The 17,585-nt window shown below is 44.5% G+C and overlaps 1 protein-coding gene across 2 annotated transcripts in view; it reads right to left on the reverse strand.

The window, feature by feature from the left end:
• The window catches only part of GRID1 (glutamate ionotropic receptor delta type subunit 1), an 854,435-nt gene that overhangs the window by 226,495 nt on the left and 610,355 nt on the right, over positions 1 to 17,585 (reverse strand). For both annotated transcript variants that reach the window (XM_066243628.1, XM_066243627.1), the window contains one exon: positions 15,915 to 16,034. In XM_066243628.1, the coding sequence (XP_066099725.1) occupies positions 15,915 to 16,034 (120 nt within the window). The remainder of the gene's footprint in view (positions 1 to 15,914; positions 16,035 to 17,585) is intronic.

Genomic DNA, 17,585 nt, shown 5'->3' on the forward strand with positions numbered 1-17,585 from the left:
ACAATGAGAAAGAGTGAACTAAAACCACATACAATAGCCATAATGAATCTCACAAACATGATATTGAGCGAAAGAAGGTAGAACAGAATACAGAGTGTCCGCTGGTGATTGTAATGACCAGAAGGGTGTACCAGAGACACCTTTGAGGGCACTGGGGGTGTTCTGTTTCCCTGTGTGGGCTGTTGATTAGATGGATGTGATGACTTTCTGAAAATTTCATTCACTGTTATGTACTCATGATTTGGACACTTTTAGGTATAAATGTCACACTTCAATTATATTAGAAAAAACTACTAGGATTCAGCCACAATTATAACCAAAATAAAATATTCCAAAACCAGAAAGAATAAAAATTATCTAACTGTGTAAGTTTTAAAATTAACAATAAAATGAACACTATGCAGCAGGAATACAGGAAGGAAAACAAGCCATTAAATAGAGTAACACAAAACAAAAGTGATTAAACAAACTAGAGCTAATTTTTTTAATCAATAAAATAAACTTCTGTGAAGTACAGTGAAGAAATAAAGGGAGACAACACAAATGCCCAACAGTAGGAATGAAAAGAGAGATATTTTAAGAGGTAGATTTTTTTTTTACATTATTTGAAAACACTATATGAAGCTTAATAATGACTTCGAGCCTGACCTGTGGTGGCGCAGTGGATAAAGGGTTGACCTGGAAATGCTGAGGTCGCCAGTTCGAAACCCTGGGCTTGCCTGGTCAAGGCACATATGGGAGTTGATGCTTCCAGCTCCTCCCCCTTCTCTCTCTCTGTTTCTCTCTCTCCCTCTCTCTCTCTCCTCTCTAAAAAAAAAATAAATAAATAAAAATAAAAAAATGAATAAATAAAAGCCTCAGTTTAATAATGACTTCGAGAATGCCAATGAAATATAAGCTTTTCTGGAGACTACTAAAGATGACTCAAGGAAATGTATAAAACCAGGAAACTTTCCCAGCTATCAAAGTAATAGCCCTAAGGCCAACAACAAGCCCAGAGAATTTTACAAGTTAAATTATTTTCAATTTTCAAAGGCTCTGGCAATACAAGTGTAGAAGAAGGAGCAACTGCCTATCTATGTTATAAAGGGAGTACAAGCCCAGTACAAGTTGAACACAGGTGTCTGAGAGAGAAATTATAGGTCAACGTCACATAACATCCAGGTGGAAAACCTCAATTTCAACCACAATAACAAAGAAGTAAGTGATCATTATATAAAAATAAGCGGCCAGGTTCAATCCCTGGGAAAGGTCTCCCCATTTATTAAAAGGACACACACAGAAAGGACTCATTATTCTCTTCCACCTGCTGCTGTCTTTCTGGGTACAACAGTTGGGACTGCTATAGCCATCGTGAAACTGAGGCTAGCTCAGACTACGCCCTAAGGACAGCAAAATAAAATGATGAAAAGGACCAAAGCCATTGATCTGGGCACTGAATTTCTGAATTGGCTAACCTGGGAGCCACCCTAGCGACAGGCATTTTTTATGTGAGATATTAAGTTTTTGTATTGCTAATCCACTTGCAATAAGCATTCTGTTACTTGCAGACAAGTACATTCTAATAATGTACAAGATGAATTAAATTTAAACCGAGAGAGAAAACAGGAAATACAAGAGTAAGATTTTTTTAATCAATGAAGAGATATGTAAATTTAGTAGAATATATGATAAATGTGACATTCAAATCAATGGGGAAAGGAAGGATTCTGGATAAACGGTAGTAGGAAATATTACTGAAAAATGTAAAATGTAGGTCATCATGTCACAATTTATCCCAAATCAATCCCAAGTGGATGGCAGATTCCAGTGAAATAAAATCAAACCACAGAAATACTAGAAGTAGGTATAGATGCACTAACTAAACATGGATGCATCTACTTTGCAAATTGGGAATGACTTTCTAAAACTACAAACGCATTAATTTTTAATGCCAATATGAAAAAATCTTTTCTTAACTCAAAGGCAAACAATTTATGAGTACAAAATATTTGACATGAATAACTGCTAATTCCCTTCTGAGAGGTTGTATGAATTAGCAAGAAAAATTTCATCCCTAAGACAAAAGAGCAAAGGACCTGTGTGGTATAATTTACAAAACAGAAAATTCAAATGACCAATGTTTATATATTTAAATATAATCTGATAAAATGCAAATTTAGTGACAAGTTTTTCATACAGCTACCAAATTAGCAAAAATATTTAATATGGTGGGGGCAAGATGGCCAAGGAGTAGGCAGACGCAGCAACTCCCACTTCCCAGAGCCAAGGTGGATTGCAACTGAAATCTGAGAACACTTATCATGAAAGACAAATTTTGGACTGAACTAGGAAGATTCTACAACCAAGGACTACCAAAGAACCCACGCTGAATCTGGTAGGAGGGGCGGAGACATGGAGAAGGCCACCTGCTCCCGGGGAGCAGAAACCGGGTGGTGCCCGGGAGGAATTTATAATCCGAAGGAGAGGGCTGTCCAGCGAGCTGCAGGTCCTTATCCCCAGAACCAGAATCTCAGCCTAGAGCCCTGGAGCCTGGAAGGGGCTGGTGGACTTTATTTGGCTGAGAAAAAAAAGCCTGGATACGATCTGAGAGAAGGCGGCAGGACTCTTAGACCCAGGCTCTGTATTAAAGTAACTGCAGGGAGAGCCTCACTCACAGCCACCTTTCCAGAGCCCCAGGAGGACACCCTAACCCCTGGGCTGAGTCACTCCCCAAATTTAAAGTGAACCAGTATCACCAGCAAAGGAGAGAAAGTGCCCCATCCACCAGAGACTCCCTTACCCTAGCTAAAACAAAGGCGCTTAGAGCCAAGCACAATATTAAGGAAATAGAGAATACAGAGGTCTAAGCTATGCCACACACAGCACCACTGAGTGCTCCCGGGGGCAGACAGGCCTATTTGAGCGAGCAAGCACAAGCCGGCTCACGGAGCTTGGGACCCCCATAGCTGTTGGGAAAGCCTGGGCTCGCGCACACCCCTGCGCCTTGAGTGACCCATCCTAGGTGGACACAGAGGCCCAAGAATCAACGAAGGGGTAGCGCGCGGGCACGCGCAAGCCGCCAGCAAGGGCAGAGCTCTCCTGGCAGCCCCGGGGAGCCTGGGCAGGCACGCAAACAAGCCTGGGGCTGGGTGCACCCTTGGCGGTGATCCTAGCGGAGGCGGAGCCCCAGTGGCAACAGAGTGGGAAAGCATGGGCACGTAAGCAAGTCAGACAGGAAAAGTATAAGTCACCTGGCAACCGCTGGGAGCCGGGCAGACATGCAAACCAACCTGAGGCTGGGTACGTCCTTGGCAGTGATCCAAGCAGAGGCGGAGCCCCAGTGGCAACTGAGTGGGGAAGCCCGCGAGGGCACGCAAGTCCACTAGCGATGGCAGAAGTCGCGCCAGCTACTGCAGAAATCTGGGCGGGGTGCTAACCTGTTTAGAGTACGGACACGCCCCCAGCAGTAACGTCCCCACGGGTGACCTTGGCACAGATCTGAGAGGGCCTGCGCCATCCCGGAGGTGGCTGCTGAGAGCTAAGCCAATCAAGGCAGTCCCAGAGGTGGTCCAGGCGGTGCGCAGGCATGCACAGGCCTGACCAGGGCAGCAGCGGTCACGGTGGTGGGCTGGAGCCAGCAGTACCTGAGCCCAAAAGCCCCAGGCAGCAACAGCAGTGGTAGCCAGGTAGAGATCACAATAGGCGAGCAAAAATGTCTGGACAGAAAAACACCTGAGGCGAAGAAGTAGGCCACATCTAATACTGTACCTAATCACTGAGTTACAGTACTGAGCCCAACAACTAGCCAGCAATAAAAGACAACAGAAAGCAGAGTTTAGGGGAACTTGAACTTTTAAAGTAACTTCTCCCAGGCCAAGAGTAGACAAAAGTAAGCCTAGGAGTGCAGCTGATACTTACAACGGCACTTGGACCCAGCATAGATAGCCACAAGATCTGGATAACCTGTAGCTCCCAAATTGTGGATAAGAACCAGTCATAGGCAGTGACACCCACAGACCTCCCCCAGGTCCCAGCCAGGGAAATCCAGGGCAACACAGACAAAATGGGAAGACAAAGAAGTACAATCCAAATGACTCAACAAGAGAAACCCTCAGAAAAAGAGCTGAGTGAGATGGATATAAGCAAACTACCAGAGGCAGAGTTTAGAATAATGGTTATTAGAATGCTGAAAGATCTTAGAACAATAATGGAAGGTAACAGTGAGCACATAAATAAACAACAAGTATTAAAAAGGACACTGAAATCATAAAGAGATCAATCAGAAATGACAAATATAATATCTGAAATAAATACTACACTAGAAGCAATTAAAAGCAGGCTGGATGAAGCAGAGGATTGAATCAGCAATTTAGAAGACAAGATAATTGAAAACACGGAAGCAGAGCAGCAAAAAGAAAAGAGAATGAAAAAATTTGAGGAAACTCTAAGAGAGCTCTATGACAACCTAAAGAGAAACAACATCCACATCATAGGAGTTCCTGAAGAAGAAGAGAAAAGTACAAGGGTAGAAAACTTGTTCAATCAAATCATAGTAGGCCCTGGCCAGTTGGCTCAGTGGTAGAGCGTCGGCCTGGCGTGCAGAAGTCCCAGGTTTGATTCCCAGCCAGGGCACACAGGAGAAGCGCCCATCTGCTTCTCCACCCCTCCCCCTCTCCTTCCTATCTGTCTCTCTCTTCCCCTCCCGCAGTGAGGCTCCATTGGAGCAAAGATGGCTCGGGCGCTGGGGATGGCTCCTTGGCCTCTGCCCCAGGCGCTAGAGTGGCTCTGGTCGCAGCAGAGCAACACCTCGAAGGGGCAGAGCATCGCCCCCTGGTAGGCAGAGCGTCGGCCCCTGGTGGGCGTGCCGGGTGGATCCTGGTCAGGCGCATGCGGGAGTCTGTCTGACTGTCTCTCCCCGTTTCCAGCTTCAGAAAAATACAAAAAAAAAATCATAGTAGAAAACTTCCCTAAGTTGAGGCAAATGTCACACAAATTCAAGAAGCACAGAGAACTCCATTAAAAAGAAACACAAAAAAATCCACACCAAGACACATCATAATTAAAATACCAAAGCTAAGTTATAAAGAGAAAATATTAAAAGCTGCTACAGAAAAAAAGACTGTCACCTACAAAGGAGCCCCCATAAGGATGACATCCGACTTCTCAACAGAAACACTTGAGGCCAGAAGGGAATGGCAAGAAATATTCAAAATAATGCAGAACAAGAACCTACAACCAAGACTACTTTATCCAGCAAGGCTATCATTTAAAATCGAAGGAGAAATAAAAAGCTTCTCAGACAAAAAACAAACAAACAAAAAAAAAACTCAAGGAATTTATTACAACCAAACCAAGGCTGCAAGAAATGTTAAGGGGCCTGTTGTAAACAGATCAAAGGAAGAAAAGAACACAGCAAAAGAGAAATACAGCTTTAAAGAACAAAATGGCAATAAACAACTACATATCAATAATAGCCTTAAATGTAAATGGATTATATGATCCAGTCAAAAGACATAGAGTAGCTGCATGGATAAGAAAACAGGACCCATACATATTTTGTCTACAAAAGACACACCTCAAAACAAAAGATACACATAGACTAAAAGTAAAAGGATGAAAAAAAATATTTCATGCAAATGAAAATGAAAGGGAAACTGGGGAAGCAATACTTATATCAGACAAAATGGACTTTAAAACAAAGGCTATAAAAAGAGATAAAGAACGGTACTACATAATAAAAAGGGAGCAATACAACAGGAAAATATAACCACCATAAATATCTATGCACCTAATAAGGGAGTTCCTAATTATATAAAACAGACTTTGATGGATATAAAGGGCAAGATCAACAACAATACCATAATAGTAGGGGATTTCAATATCCCACTAACATCACTAGATAGATCCTCAAAAAAAAAACAAAGAAACAGCAGATTTAAAGGACACACTAGATCAGTGGTTCTAAACCTGTGGGTCACGACCCCAGCAGGGGTCGAACGACCAAAACACAGGGGTCGCCTAAAGCCATCGGAAAATACATATTTATTATACAATACATTTTTAAATAAAATATATATTTCCAATGGCTTTAGGCGACCCCTGTGTTTTGGTCGTTCGACCCCCACCGGGGTCGCGACCCACAGGTTGAGAACTGCTGCACTAGATCAACTCGATTTAATTGACATCTTTAGAACCTTTCATCCTAAAGCAGTAGAATATACATTCTTTTCAAGTGCTCATGGTACATTCCCTAGGATAGACCACATGTTAGGACACAAAAGCGGGCACAACAAATTTAAGAAAATTGAAATCATATCAAACATTTTCTCTGACCACAATGGCATGAAACTAGAAATCAACCACAACAGAAAAACTGAAAAATACTCAAAAACATGGAAACTAAATAGCATGTTATTAAATAACAAATGGGTTAACAATGAAATCAAAGAAGAAATAAAAAAAGTCCTAGAAATGAATGATGAACATACAACAACTCAAGATTTATAGGACACAGCAAAAGCAGTACTGAGGAAAGTTCATAGCACTACAGGCATTCCTTAAGAAGCTTGAAAAGCTCAAATAAACAACCTAAACCTACATATAAGAGAATTAGAAAAAGAACAGCAAGTAAGGCCCAGAGGTAGTAAAAGAAAGGAAATAATAAAGATCAGAGTGGAAATAAATGACATAGAGGCTAAAGAAACAATACAGAGAATCAATGAAACCAAGAGCTGGTTCTTTGAAAGGGTAAACAAGATCGATGAACCTTTAACAAGACTCACTAAGAAAAGAAAGAGAGGACACAAATAAATAAAATTAGAAATGAGAGTAGAGAAATAACAACTGACACAACAGAAATACAAAAGACTGTAAGAAAATACTATGAAGAACTGTATGCCAAAAAATTAAACAACCTAAGTGAAATGGAAAAATTTCTTAAAACATATAACCTTCTAAAAATCAATCTGGAAGAATCAGAAAACCTAAACAGACTGATAACAACAAATGAGATTGAAACAGTTATCAAAAAACTCCCAAAAAACAAAACCCCAGGGCCCGATGGCTTCACTGGTGAATTCTACCAAATATTCAAAGATGAACTGACTCCTATACTTCTCAAGCTATTTCAAAAAATTCAAGAGGAAGGAAGACTTCCAAGTTCCTTTTATGAGGCGAGCATAATTCTGATTCCAAAACCAGGCAAAGACAACACAAAGAAAGAAAATTATAGGCCAATATCTCTGATAAATTTAAATGCTAAAATCCTCAACAAAATATTAGCAAATCGGATCCAGCAATACATGAAAAAAATCATACATCATGATCAAGTGGGATTTATTCTGGGGAGGCAAGGATGGTACAACATCATAAATCAATCAATGTGATTCACCACATAAACAAAAGGAAGGAGAAAAACCACATGATAATTTCAATAGATGCAGAAAAAGCATTTGATAAAATCCAGCACCCATTCATGATCAAAACTCTTAGCAAAGTGGGAATACAGGGAACATACCTCAACATGATAAAGGCCATCTATGACAAACCTACAGCCAACATCATAATTAATGGACAAATATTAAAAGCAATTCCCCTAAAATCAGGAACAAGGCAGGGGTGCCCCCTTTCACCACTCTTATTCAACATAGTCCTGGAAGTCCTAGCCACAGCAATCAGACAAGAAGAAGAAATAAAAGGCATCCAAAATGAAAAAGAAGAAGTGAAACTATCATTATTTGCAGATGATATGATATTGTATATAGAAAACCCTAAAGTCTCAGTCAAAAAACTACTGAACCTGATAAACGAATTCAGGAAAGTGGCAGGATATAAAATTAATACACAGAAATCAGAGGCATTTTTATACACGAACAATGAAATGTCAGAAAGAGAAATTAAGGGAACAATCCCCTTCACTATTGCAACAACAACAACAAAAAATACCTAGGAGTAAATTTAACCAAGGAGGTTAAAGACTTGTACTCAGAAAATTATAAAACATTGATAAAAGAAATCAAGGAAGACACAAACAAGTGGAAGCATATACCGTGTTCATGGTTAGGAAGAATAAACATCATTAAAATGTCTAAAGCAATTTATAAATTCAACGCAATATCGATTAAAATACCAATGACTTACTTCAAAGATATAGGACACATATTCCAAAAATTTATATGGAACCAAAAAAGAACACGAATAACCTCAGCAATTTTGAAAAAGAAGAATAAAGTGGGAGGTATCACACTTCCTGATATCAAGTTATACTACAAGGCCATTGTACTCAAAACAGCTTGGTACTGGCATAAGAACAGGTATGTAAATCAATGGAACAGAACAGAGCACCCAGAAATAAACCCACATCTTTATGGACAATTGATATTTGACAAAGGAGGTAAGAGCTTACAATGGAGTAAAGAGAGTCTCTTTAACAAATGGTGTTGGGAAAATTGGACAGCTACCTGCAAAAAAAATGAAACTAGACCACCAACTTACACCATGCACAAAAATAAGCTCAAAATGGATAAAGGACTGAGATGTAAGTCATGAAACCATAAGCATCTTATAAGAAAACATAGGCAGTAAGCTCACCGACATCTATCGCAGCAATATTTTAGCTGATTTATCTCCACAGGCAAATGAAATAAAACACAGGATAAACAATTGGGACTATATCAAACTAAAAAGCTTTTGCACAGCTAAAGATAATATGAATAGAATAAAAAGACAAACCACACAATGGGAGAACATATTTGACAATACATCTGATAAGGGGTTAAAACTAAAATTTATAAAGAACTTGTAAAACTCAACACCAGGAGGACAAACAATCCAGTCAAAAAATGGGCACAAGAAATGAATAGACACTTCTCCAAAGAGGACATACAGATGCACAATAGACAGATGAAAAAATGTTCAACATTGCTAATCATTAGAGAAATGAAAATTAAAACCACGATGAGATACCACCTCACAGCAGTCAGAATGGTGCTTATTAACAAACTATAGAAATGATCCCTGAAAGTATAGTCTTGGTGCTTATTAACAAAACAACACAGCATAAGTGCTGGTGAGGATGTGGAGAAAGGGGAACCCTCCTGCACTGCTGGTGGGAATGCAGACTGGTGCAGCCACTGTGGAGATTCCTCAAAAAATTAGAAATAGATCTGCCCTTTGACCCAGCCATCCCACTTATAGAAATATATCCCAAGGACACCATATCACCAACTTAAAAAAAGAAATGTACTCCCATGTTTATGGCAGCAATGTTCACAATAGCAAAGAACTGGAAACAGCCCAAGTGTCCGTCAGTGGACAAGTGGATTAAAAAGCTGTGGTACATATATACAATGGAATACCATGGGGCTATGAGAAAGAAGGAAATATTACCTTTTGCAGCAAGATGGATGGACCTGGAAACTATTATGTTGAGTGAAGTAAGCCAGGCAGAGAAAAGAAAAATATCATATGACCTCACACATTTGAGGAACCTAAGTTACAATGTGAACTGAGGAATGGAATTAAACCTGAAGGGAATGAGGGGAGGGAGCTGTTGGGAGGGGGTAAGGGAGATGTTGGGGGGAATACGGGCGATGGGGGATGCTTTTGGTGAGACACTAGAATCTATATAAACACAATAAATAAATTAATAAAAATATTTAATATATATCACTTAATTTTTTGAGCATAGGATATAACAGAGATTTCCATATGTTACTGGTAAACATAAAAATTATTAAATCTTTCTCTAATCACAATTTGAAAATATGTATCAAGTACAGAAAGAACCTAAAAAAATTACTATCTTTGGTTTGGCAATTTTACTTCTTTAAAAATACAAGTAAATATATATAGATATAATAAAATTGTATACATTCTCAATGTTCATTACAATATTATTCTATAATTATATGGTGATAATGCCTTAACAGTCTTCATATAGGAAGATAAAAAAATGATGGCTCCCTGTACGTTGAGTAACACGTTCTCATTAATAATCACAGTGGTAAATAATAAAGAAACAAGATAATGCTCCCCATACAGCATTAAGTGGGAAAGTCAGGATATAAAATATAAGTACAATAAATAGCAATTTGGAAACATACCAATTACTATCTCTACCTCCATGTATGGGGGGGAGGAGAAAAATAAATAAAGAAAATTCACCAGAAATACTAACAGTATTTATTCCTTGGTTCAGAAATTATAGTGGACTGCCTTATTCTTCTGTTCATTTATCTGTATTTTCTAAACATTCTACCCTAAGTGAGCATGTATTGGTGCCATCTCCAAAAATGTAGCAATGAATGTTATTTAAAATGAAATAGTATTTCGTTGCATCTTTTCATTATCCCTTCCCTCAGATGAAGCAGCACTGTTTGTTTTGGTTTTCAGCTCCCTTAAAAGCTTCTCTGCCCAAGAGTTGGGAAAGGATGACATTTTTCTTGGGAACGATGCTGAGAGAATGCTAATTCATGGAGAGGCCTAAGTGTATTTCTCTTCTGTGACTCACTGTACACAGGTAGGGAGTCTTTATCAGAGCTGCTGAATAGAGACCTTGTAAATTCTGAGGCTGGGTCCTCCTAGCCCCACTACCTACCTCCTGGCCTCAATATGTAACCCACCATGCAGCTCCTGGCCAGCTGCTGGAGCCGCCAGGTAAGGGACACTGCAGGTGCCCTGAGAGGCAGCTCCTACTTCATTACTGAGAGCTATCCTGTCTGCCAGCTGGTGCTTTTTCCACTCGGCCTCACTGCTAGAGCTTCTGAACCCTGAGAATGTGGGACAGTTGGTAGCACCATGCAGCAGGCCTGGGCAAGGGTGTTAATGAGGCAGGTACTTCTGAGCCAGGGGAGAGACGGGGTCCTATGGCGTGGCAATCACTGCATGATGAGCAATTTTTACTCTGAATTATCAGCTGTGCCCTCCTGAGGACATGACATCAAGGAAGCATTTGATTCCTGGGCAAAGCCAGATTTTATGAGGAATCAAAATTGAAGGAGAAAACAGAAGTGCCTTAAACTAATAAAGGAAGATGAAGCTCCCACACACATACCCCCGTTTCCCTGGGTAATTGCTATAACAGGGAGGCTGACCCAAGGGAACTGGAGAAATCTCAAGACAGTAGGCTGCAGACCAATGAAGGAGTTCAGGAAGGATGTTTTGGGTCCTGAGCCACTTTATGCCTCCCCAACCAACCCTGGCCCCAGTACATCCTCCTTCCAGCTCCACACAGCCACACACTGGTTGGTACTACATAATCAGCTCTTTCCACTCTTGGGGCCTCAGTTTTCCAGGTGGAGCTGCTCGGAATACCACGGAGATGCTAGGGACAGGGGAGACTGTTCAGGGAGCCCCAGGACCCTCCATGGCAACTCCCCACCTGTCGGGACCACCGCACATCTGCTTCTGCCGCTACTTCATATATTTGAGCTCCAGGAAGAGTCAGCTGGAGCAGTTTCTAAACTGGAGAAAAGCCTGAGAACCATGGAGCGAATGCCTTCCTAGCCTCTCATTCTAATGCAATTCTATTGAAAGGAGCAGAAAGCAGCCATGTTCCCTTCTCATCAGGGTGTCCTTTGTCCCAGAACGCCAGCAGCTAGAGCAGACCTACAGGCCTTCCCCACGCTGCTGCCTGTTCCCTGCCCTCCTGCCCATGGGGGCAGGCTGCCCTCCACTGCGCCAGTGAGCCAGGTGGATGGCACCCATGGGAAACGAGGTTCAAAGGCCCTGCAAGAGGTTGGCAATTTTCCCAGGATTTCACCGCACCAGGGGCCCCGTGTTACTGGCAAGAAGGGAATACATCTCCCACACCAGCAGCATGAAGATGATGGGCAGACATCCTTAGTAATCATGTCACGAAAGAAATGTTTCTGCAGGGCTGGTGCTGCTGGCATGTCATGCTAATGGCAGAAAAGACAACCATGTTTTTCTCCTTCAATTAATCATATCAAAGCAGCCTTAAAAAATAAACTCTCATCAGAGGTAAAGCTCCCAGGTCCCGCATCTCCTTGGTCTTTATAAGAAGTGGCTATCTGCTCCCAGGCATGGAAGCAGGCCTGGGCATTGCCCAGCCTCAAGGAGCCCTCCTCCAGAGGGCCTAAGGCTTGGGCATATGGTGGGCTGAGGAACTGCAGTCCAGGGCACCTGGAGGCCAAAGGCCTTGTCCTAAGCCTGCCTGTGCCTCTCTGCTCCCATAGACCTCAGGGTAGAGTGCTCAAGAAGGAGGCCTCACCTGTCCCACCCAAGCTGATGGCCCAGGCTACCCAGGAGAGTACTCACTGCCAAATTCCTCAGCAGGGTCATTACGCTGACCCTTCTATTCAACCAGGAAGCTCCCAGCATTTGCACCTTCCATTTGAGAAAATTAAGATTCAGAGACAGAAAGTGGCTGCAGAATGTCAGGGAACGCAGAGCAAGGTGTGATGTGAATCTTCCCAAGACAGTGAGACAACACATGCAGGATACAACTCTGTCCACAGGAGGGGCTCATTGTCCCTGCCCAGCTTCCTCCTGCCCTGTCTAAGCAGCTTCCCACATCCCCACTACTGGACTTCCCTAGAGGGCCCTACTGCGACCCCGCGCCAGCTCCTGTCTTCAGCTCGAACATTTGCATGGACAAGTCTTTGGGAACTCACTTTGGAGATTTCTGTCTGAACAAAGAGAAAGCCAAATAGAAATCTGTAAGCCTCCAAGTGGAACAAGCATGCACCCCCCGGACCCATGTCAGGTCCAGTCCTGTGGGAGCTGGACTCTGCTTCCCAGCAGAGCTGGCCCCTGGCAGGGCTGCGTGGGGATCCCCCATGCGGGAAGCTCCGGGCAGACCACGGAGATGGTTCATTCCTGTTTGCTCAGAGTGGTCCAGCAAGCTGGTGACAGAGACCTCTGACTGTGGCATCCAGCACTCCCTCGACAAGAACTCACTTCCTGGATGAGATAATTTAATTAGTGTTTGTCCAGCGCCCTGCAGTGAGAGGTGATCACCCACCCCTTCCATCCTCTGAAAGGGCTGACTAATCAGCATCTCTCTCTTGGTGCCACTTAAGCAAAAGCATCCGGGTGACTCACCCTCCCTGAGATTTCCCTCCAGAGTATTTACTGTGAAAAGATATCCATTTGCTCCCTAATTTAAATGAGTACTCTTGGTTTAAATCTTAAAGAAAATACTTGGTTTGAATCATTGTGTCTGTGTGTGCCTGTCCGCTATAGTTGTTTTTAAATTAGCATACGTATGTAAGAGACACACTGATAGACACTCATAGAAGATAGACAAATTACATACTTGGATATATACATATATCCAGATATATGTCATCTTTGCAGGGATCCCCTGACCCTGCTCCAACATGACAGCATCTAGCAACCAGTCCAGCGGCTCCTCTGACAGCTCCGCACTGGGCATGACCGCATTGAGATGCAGGTGGGGGGCCCCTCCGCTGCCCCTGCCTCCATAGACTGACAGGTCTTTGCACTACTTTCATGGGCCTCAGGACCCTAATGGTACCTTCAAATCCACTGCCCACCCCAACTTTGTTTATGTCATCCCAATTTTCCAGCCTTACCCCTCATAGCCCCATCTTCCAAGGAGAACCCCAGCTCAGCCCTGCATTGAAATAATGAACTGTAGCCATGAACCACTCACTGCCCCCCGGCCCCTCTCCTCAGTTCATCCTGAAACCTCAGTCCCAGCTTTAACACATGCAGGGTCCGATAACAAACATTTTCCGTGGTAAGCCTCGTTCCTGCTTGCCAGACAACTCCTTAACAGCAATAAGCTGCCAGGCAGACAGATAACAACTGGGATATGCAGTTATTAAGGGCAGATTTTAAAATGACAAAAGGATACATTTTAAAATAAAGCCCACTTGAATATCAGCTTCTCTTTCAACTCAATTATATTCAGGCTTCCTGCTCAGAAGCTCCTTATACGGAGAGATTCCAGCTCCCATTGGCTTCAGGGTATTGGAGGAGGGTTGCTGTGGCAACACAAAAGGCCCAGACACCTGAAGCAGGAAGTGGAGGACAAGGCCTTCTGCTTTCTCTTGCCCCTGGAGTGGCCAGCATGCCCCCCCATCAGTGGCCCAAGCAGAGGCAGAGACACCCACAGCCAATGTTCCCACTGCTATGAGGACCTAGGTGCCAAAGCTGAGTTGGAACAGGGGGTGGGGAGCAGAGGAGCCAGCAGACTGAGCCTTTCCATCATGAACCCCAGGGGAACGCAGAGCTATGAAGGCCAGTGCTGCGGCAGGCAGGAACGGTCACTTCTGCAGGCAACCACGGGTGGCAAGCTCCTTTCATAGCAAAGTGACCAACATGGCTCCCCATCTTGGTTCCCCATGACCAGGTGGGAATCCCAACACAGGACAATATCTACTGCGGTCATGAATGTCCCAGACCAATGCTGACCACCCGTCCCCAGCCCTCCACCCAGCCTCACAGCTTTGAGTATCCCTAACTGACATTCCTGATACCCCTGATACTGCAAGTCACACTCTGGCCTACCAGAATGTCACACCACAGTCATCCACCCCTCCTCCAATGCCACAACAAACCTCTGAGCTCTGAAATGTCACCAAACCCGGTGTGTCACTGTTGCATGTAACAAGTTATTGAACCTTCTCTTACTTTTATGACCAACCTGTGACTCCACCTTCTGTCACAGGATGGTCTGAAAGTCCCTCACTGCCACATCACACATGGACCCTCAGCCTTCCTCCCTTGTTATAACTGGTGGCCACCCCTCAATGCCCACCAGCTATCACACCCTCCACGATTTCACACATGTAGTCTTCCTCCTGGTCCTCAGGGAGCACAGGCCAGAACCCTTCACCTAGATTCTCAGTCCCCCAACATCATGTAGCCTCTTTTGTCCCTCCACTGTTGCCAGTCAGTGATATAAGACAGGCAGGAGGGCTCTCTGCCAAGGGTTTGCCCTGCCCTGCTGAGCACTCACTATGCTCTGTCTCCTGGGCACTATCATTAGTAGAGACATCTTTTTCTCAAGTGTATAGAAATGCATGTGTGACTATTGCATGTGTTTGCACATGCATGACTCCTGTGTGTGCATGTGATGCCTGTGTGTGCACATATGTGACTCCTTTGTGTGTGTGTGATGCCTGTGTGTGCATATGTGTGACTCTTGTGTGTATGTGTCTGTGACTTCTGCATGTGCATGTGTGTGGCTCCTAATATGTCCATGTGACACCTGTGTGAATCTGTGCCTTAATGCATGTCAATCAACTAATGCTTTAATGCTACCCTGATTAGACTGCGCCTGTGGCCCATTCACATCACGAGTGCTTCCATCTGTGGCTTAACTTTGAGAATTCCAGCTCTGAGTAATGGTCAGCTCCCAGCCCTCCATCCTGAAAATTCCCCGTAAGAGAAGGAAGGTATCACTGGAAAGCCCCCCAGGCCTGCCACTTGCATGAGTACCACATTACAGCCAAGCCCACCCTGGGTTATAAAGCCATGTGTTTCCCACTTCTATGGCCAATGGGCTCCAGCACTCCCTGCCTTGTGCCCGCCTCCTGCCTCATGTTCCCGCTGCAGACAGCCTCGCTTGTGGATCTGGAGAACACTCTGGTTTTTACCTCTGGCTCCTGCCTGAGCTGCAGTCACTCCTGGTCTTGCTGTTGGGTTGGTTTCAGCTGCTCTGGGAAAACACATTGCCCCTTCTAGCATCACCCAGGACCACACGGCTGGCCCTCCAGGCCCCTGACGTGCTCACAGGCTGAATTAGTGGCACTTTGGCACTTTCTGTTTGTCACTCTCTGAGTGTTCTACCATCCTGCCCCATGAACACCAGCATGGAAGAAAACATCCGCAGAGACTGGGGGCTGGAGGGGGCTCCTGTGCTGATTAGCACCCGTGCGGAGCACAGGGCCTGTGCCACCACAGCAGGCACAGGCGCAGCGGGGCACCCTGAGGCTTACCTTACGCATGTCTTTGCCAAAGGTCTCACTGTAGGTTGTGCCGAGGATTTCAAACTGTACGTAGGGATTTGAGCTGTCCTCCCGAAACTCCATTACCCCGGTAAGGCCGGTGATGTGGCCCTACAGAGAGAAGGAAAAGCTGTTGGAGGGTAAGGCAGACATGGACGGTGTCAGGGATGGGACCCCAAGGCAAGGAAGGAAAAAGAAATGGTCACCGGGAAGTGAGCAACCAAGGTCCGGGAAGCGATGGGCACGCGGGAGTGAGAAAAGCAGCATGGTGGTCCCAGGCCTTGGAGCAGGGTCAGCACTTCCCAGGCCACTGCCTCCAGGGAGAGCCCAAGGTGTGCACCTGTCATTCCCGCAGTCAATATGACTAGAAGACCTACTGTGTCCCACGCACTATGCTAGCCATGAGGTGAAAGAGGGGCTGTTTTTGTCTTCTCCGCCCTGGAACTTAGAGTCTACCCTTGCAATCTGCCCCAGGGGCTCACCTTAGCTTGAGCCAAGGGGGACATCAAGGTCAACAAGCAAGGCAGCAAGCACGAGACTGGAGGCCAGTCTCAGCTATAGTCCTGGCTTGGCCACCTGGGCCACCTCAGACAAAGTCACCTCCCACCTCCCAACATTAGCCTTGGTTAATTAGGCCCATGTCACATATCTTGTAGGACTGACGGAGAAGCTGTACACAGGACAGTGACTGGCACAGCGGTGGGTGTGGTGGGTGTGTATGCTCCAGTGGCTCAGCAGGCTCTGCCAGGAGCAGGTGGCACAGCGGCTGAGCTACTCTGTGATCAGCCCCCCTCTTCCTCTAGCCTGAGGAAGTGGTATCCTCCAGCCTCAGTCTCCCACGGACTGGCCTGGGAGAGTCCCAGAGACAGTTAGCCCTGGGCTACAATGGGCTTCAACCAGCACCAGGATGTCTTCGCTACTCCTGAAACCCACAAAATTCATTGTGACTAAAACCCCCAGCAGCGTACATTTCCTTAAATGCTGTTTTGAAGCCTTTAAAGCCAATTCACTCTAACAAATCTTCTGTGGATTACCAATTCACTTCAAATCCAGCCTTCTAACGTGGTGTCACGCTTCAGCACATCATGGGACACAAGTGCAGAATGCCTGCACATGCACACACCTGCACACATACCCAGGTGAACACACCCACACACACATGCCCATGTGTGCACGCACACACACACACACATACTCACACAGGCTCAGGTCTTGGCGGATCAGCACGTCTACTGCCAACCGAGACAGAATGGGCAGCTGCAGCCCTGAGCCTGGCAGCTGCTTCCATTTTTTCACGTACAGCCGTACCCCTTTCCCTGCCTGGGATCAGTTCTAAGACCCCCGCGGGCGCCTGAAACCACAGATAGCACCAAGCACTACATATTATGTTTTTCCTATACATACATGTCTATGATAAACTTTAATCTATAATCACTGTAAGAAATTAATAACAATAACCAGCAATAAAATAGAACAATTTTAACAATATACTGCAATAAAAGTTATGGAAACGTGGTCTCTCTCCCCGAAAGTGTCTTACTGTCCTGCACACACCCTCTCCTGGTGATGTGAGAAGGCACCATGCCCACGGAACAAGGGGAAGCAGGTACTCGGAATGCTGGCAATGAAAAACTTATGAATTATTTATTTCTGAAATTTTCC

The sequence above is a fragment of the Saccopteryx bilineata genome, chromosome 9 (assembly GCF_036850765.1).
Source record: "Saccopteryx bilineata isolate mSacBil1 chromosome 9, mSacBil1_pri_phased_curated, whole genome shotgun sequence".
In the NCBI taxonomy this organism is placed as follows: domain Eukaryota; kingdom Metazoa; phylum Chordata; class Mammalia; order Chiroptera; family Emballonuridae; genus Saccopteryx; species Saccopteryx bilineata.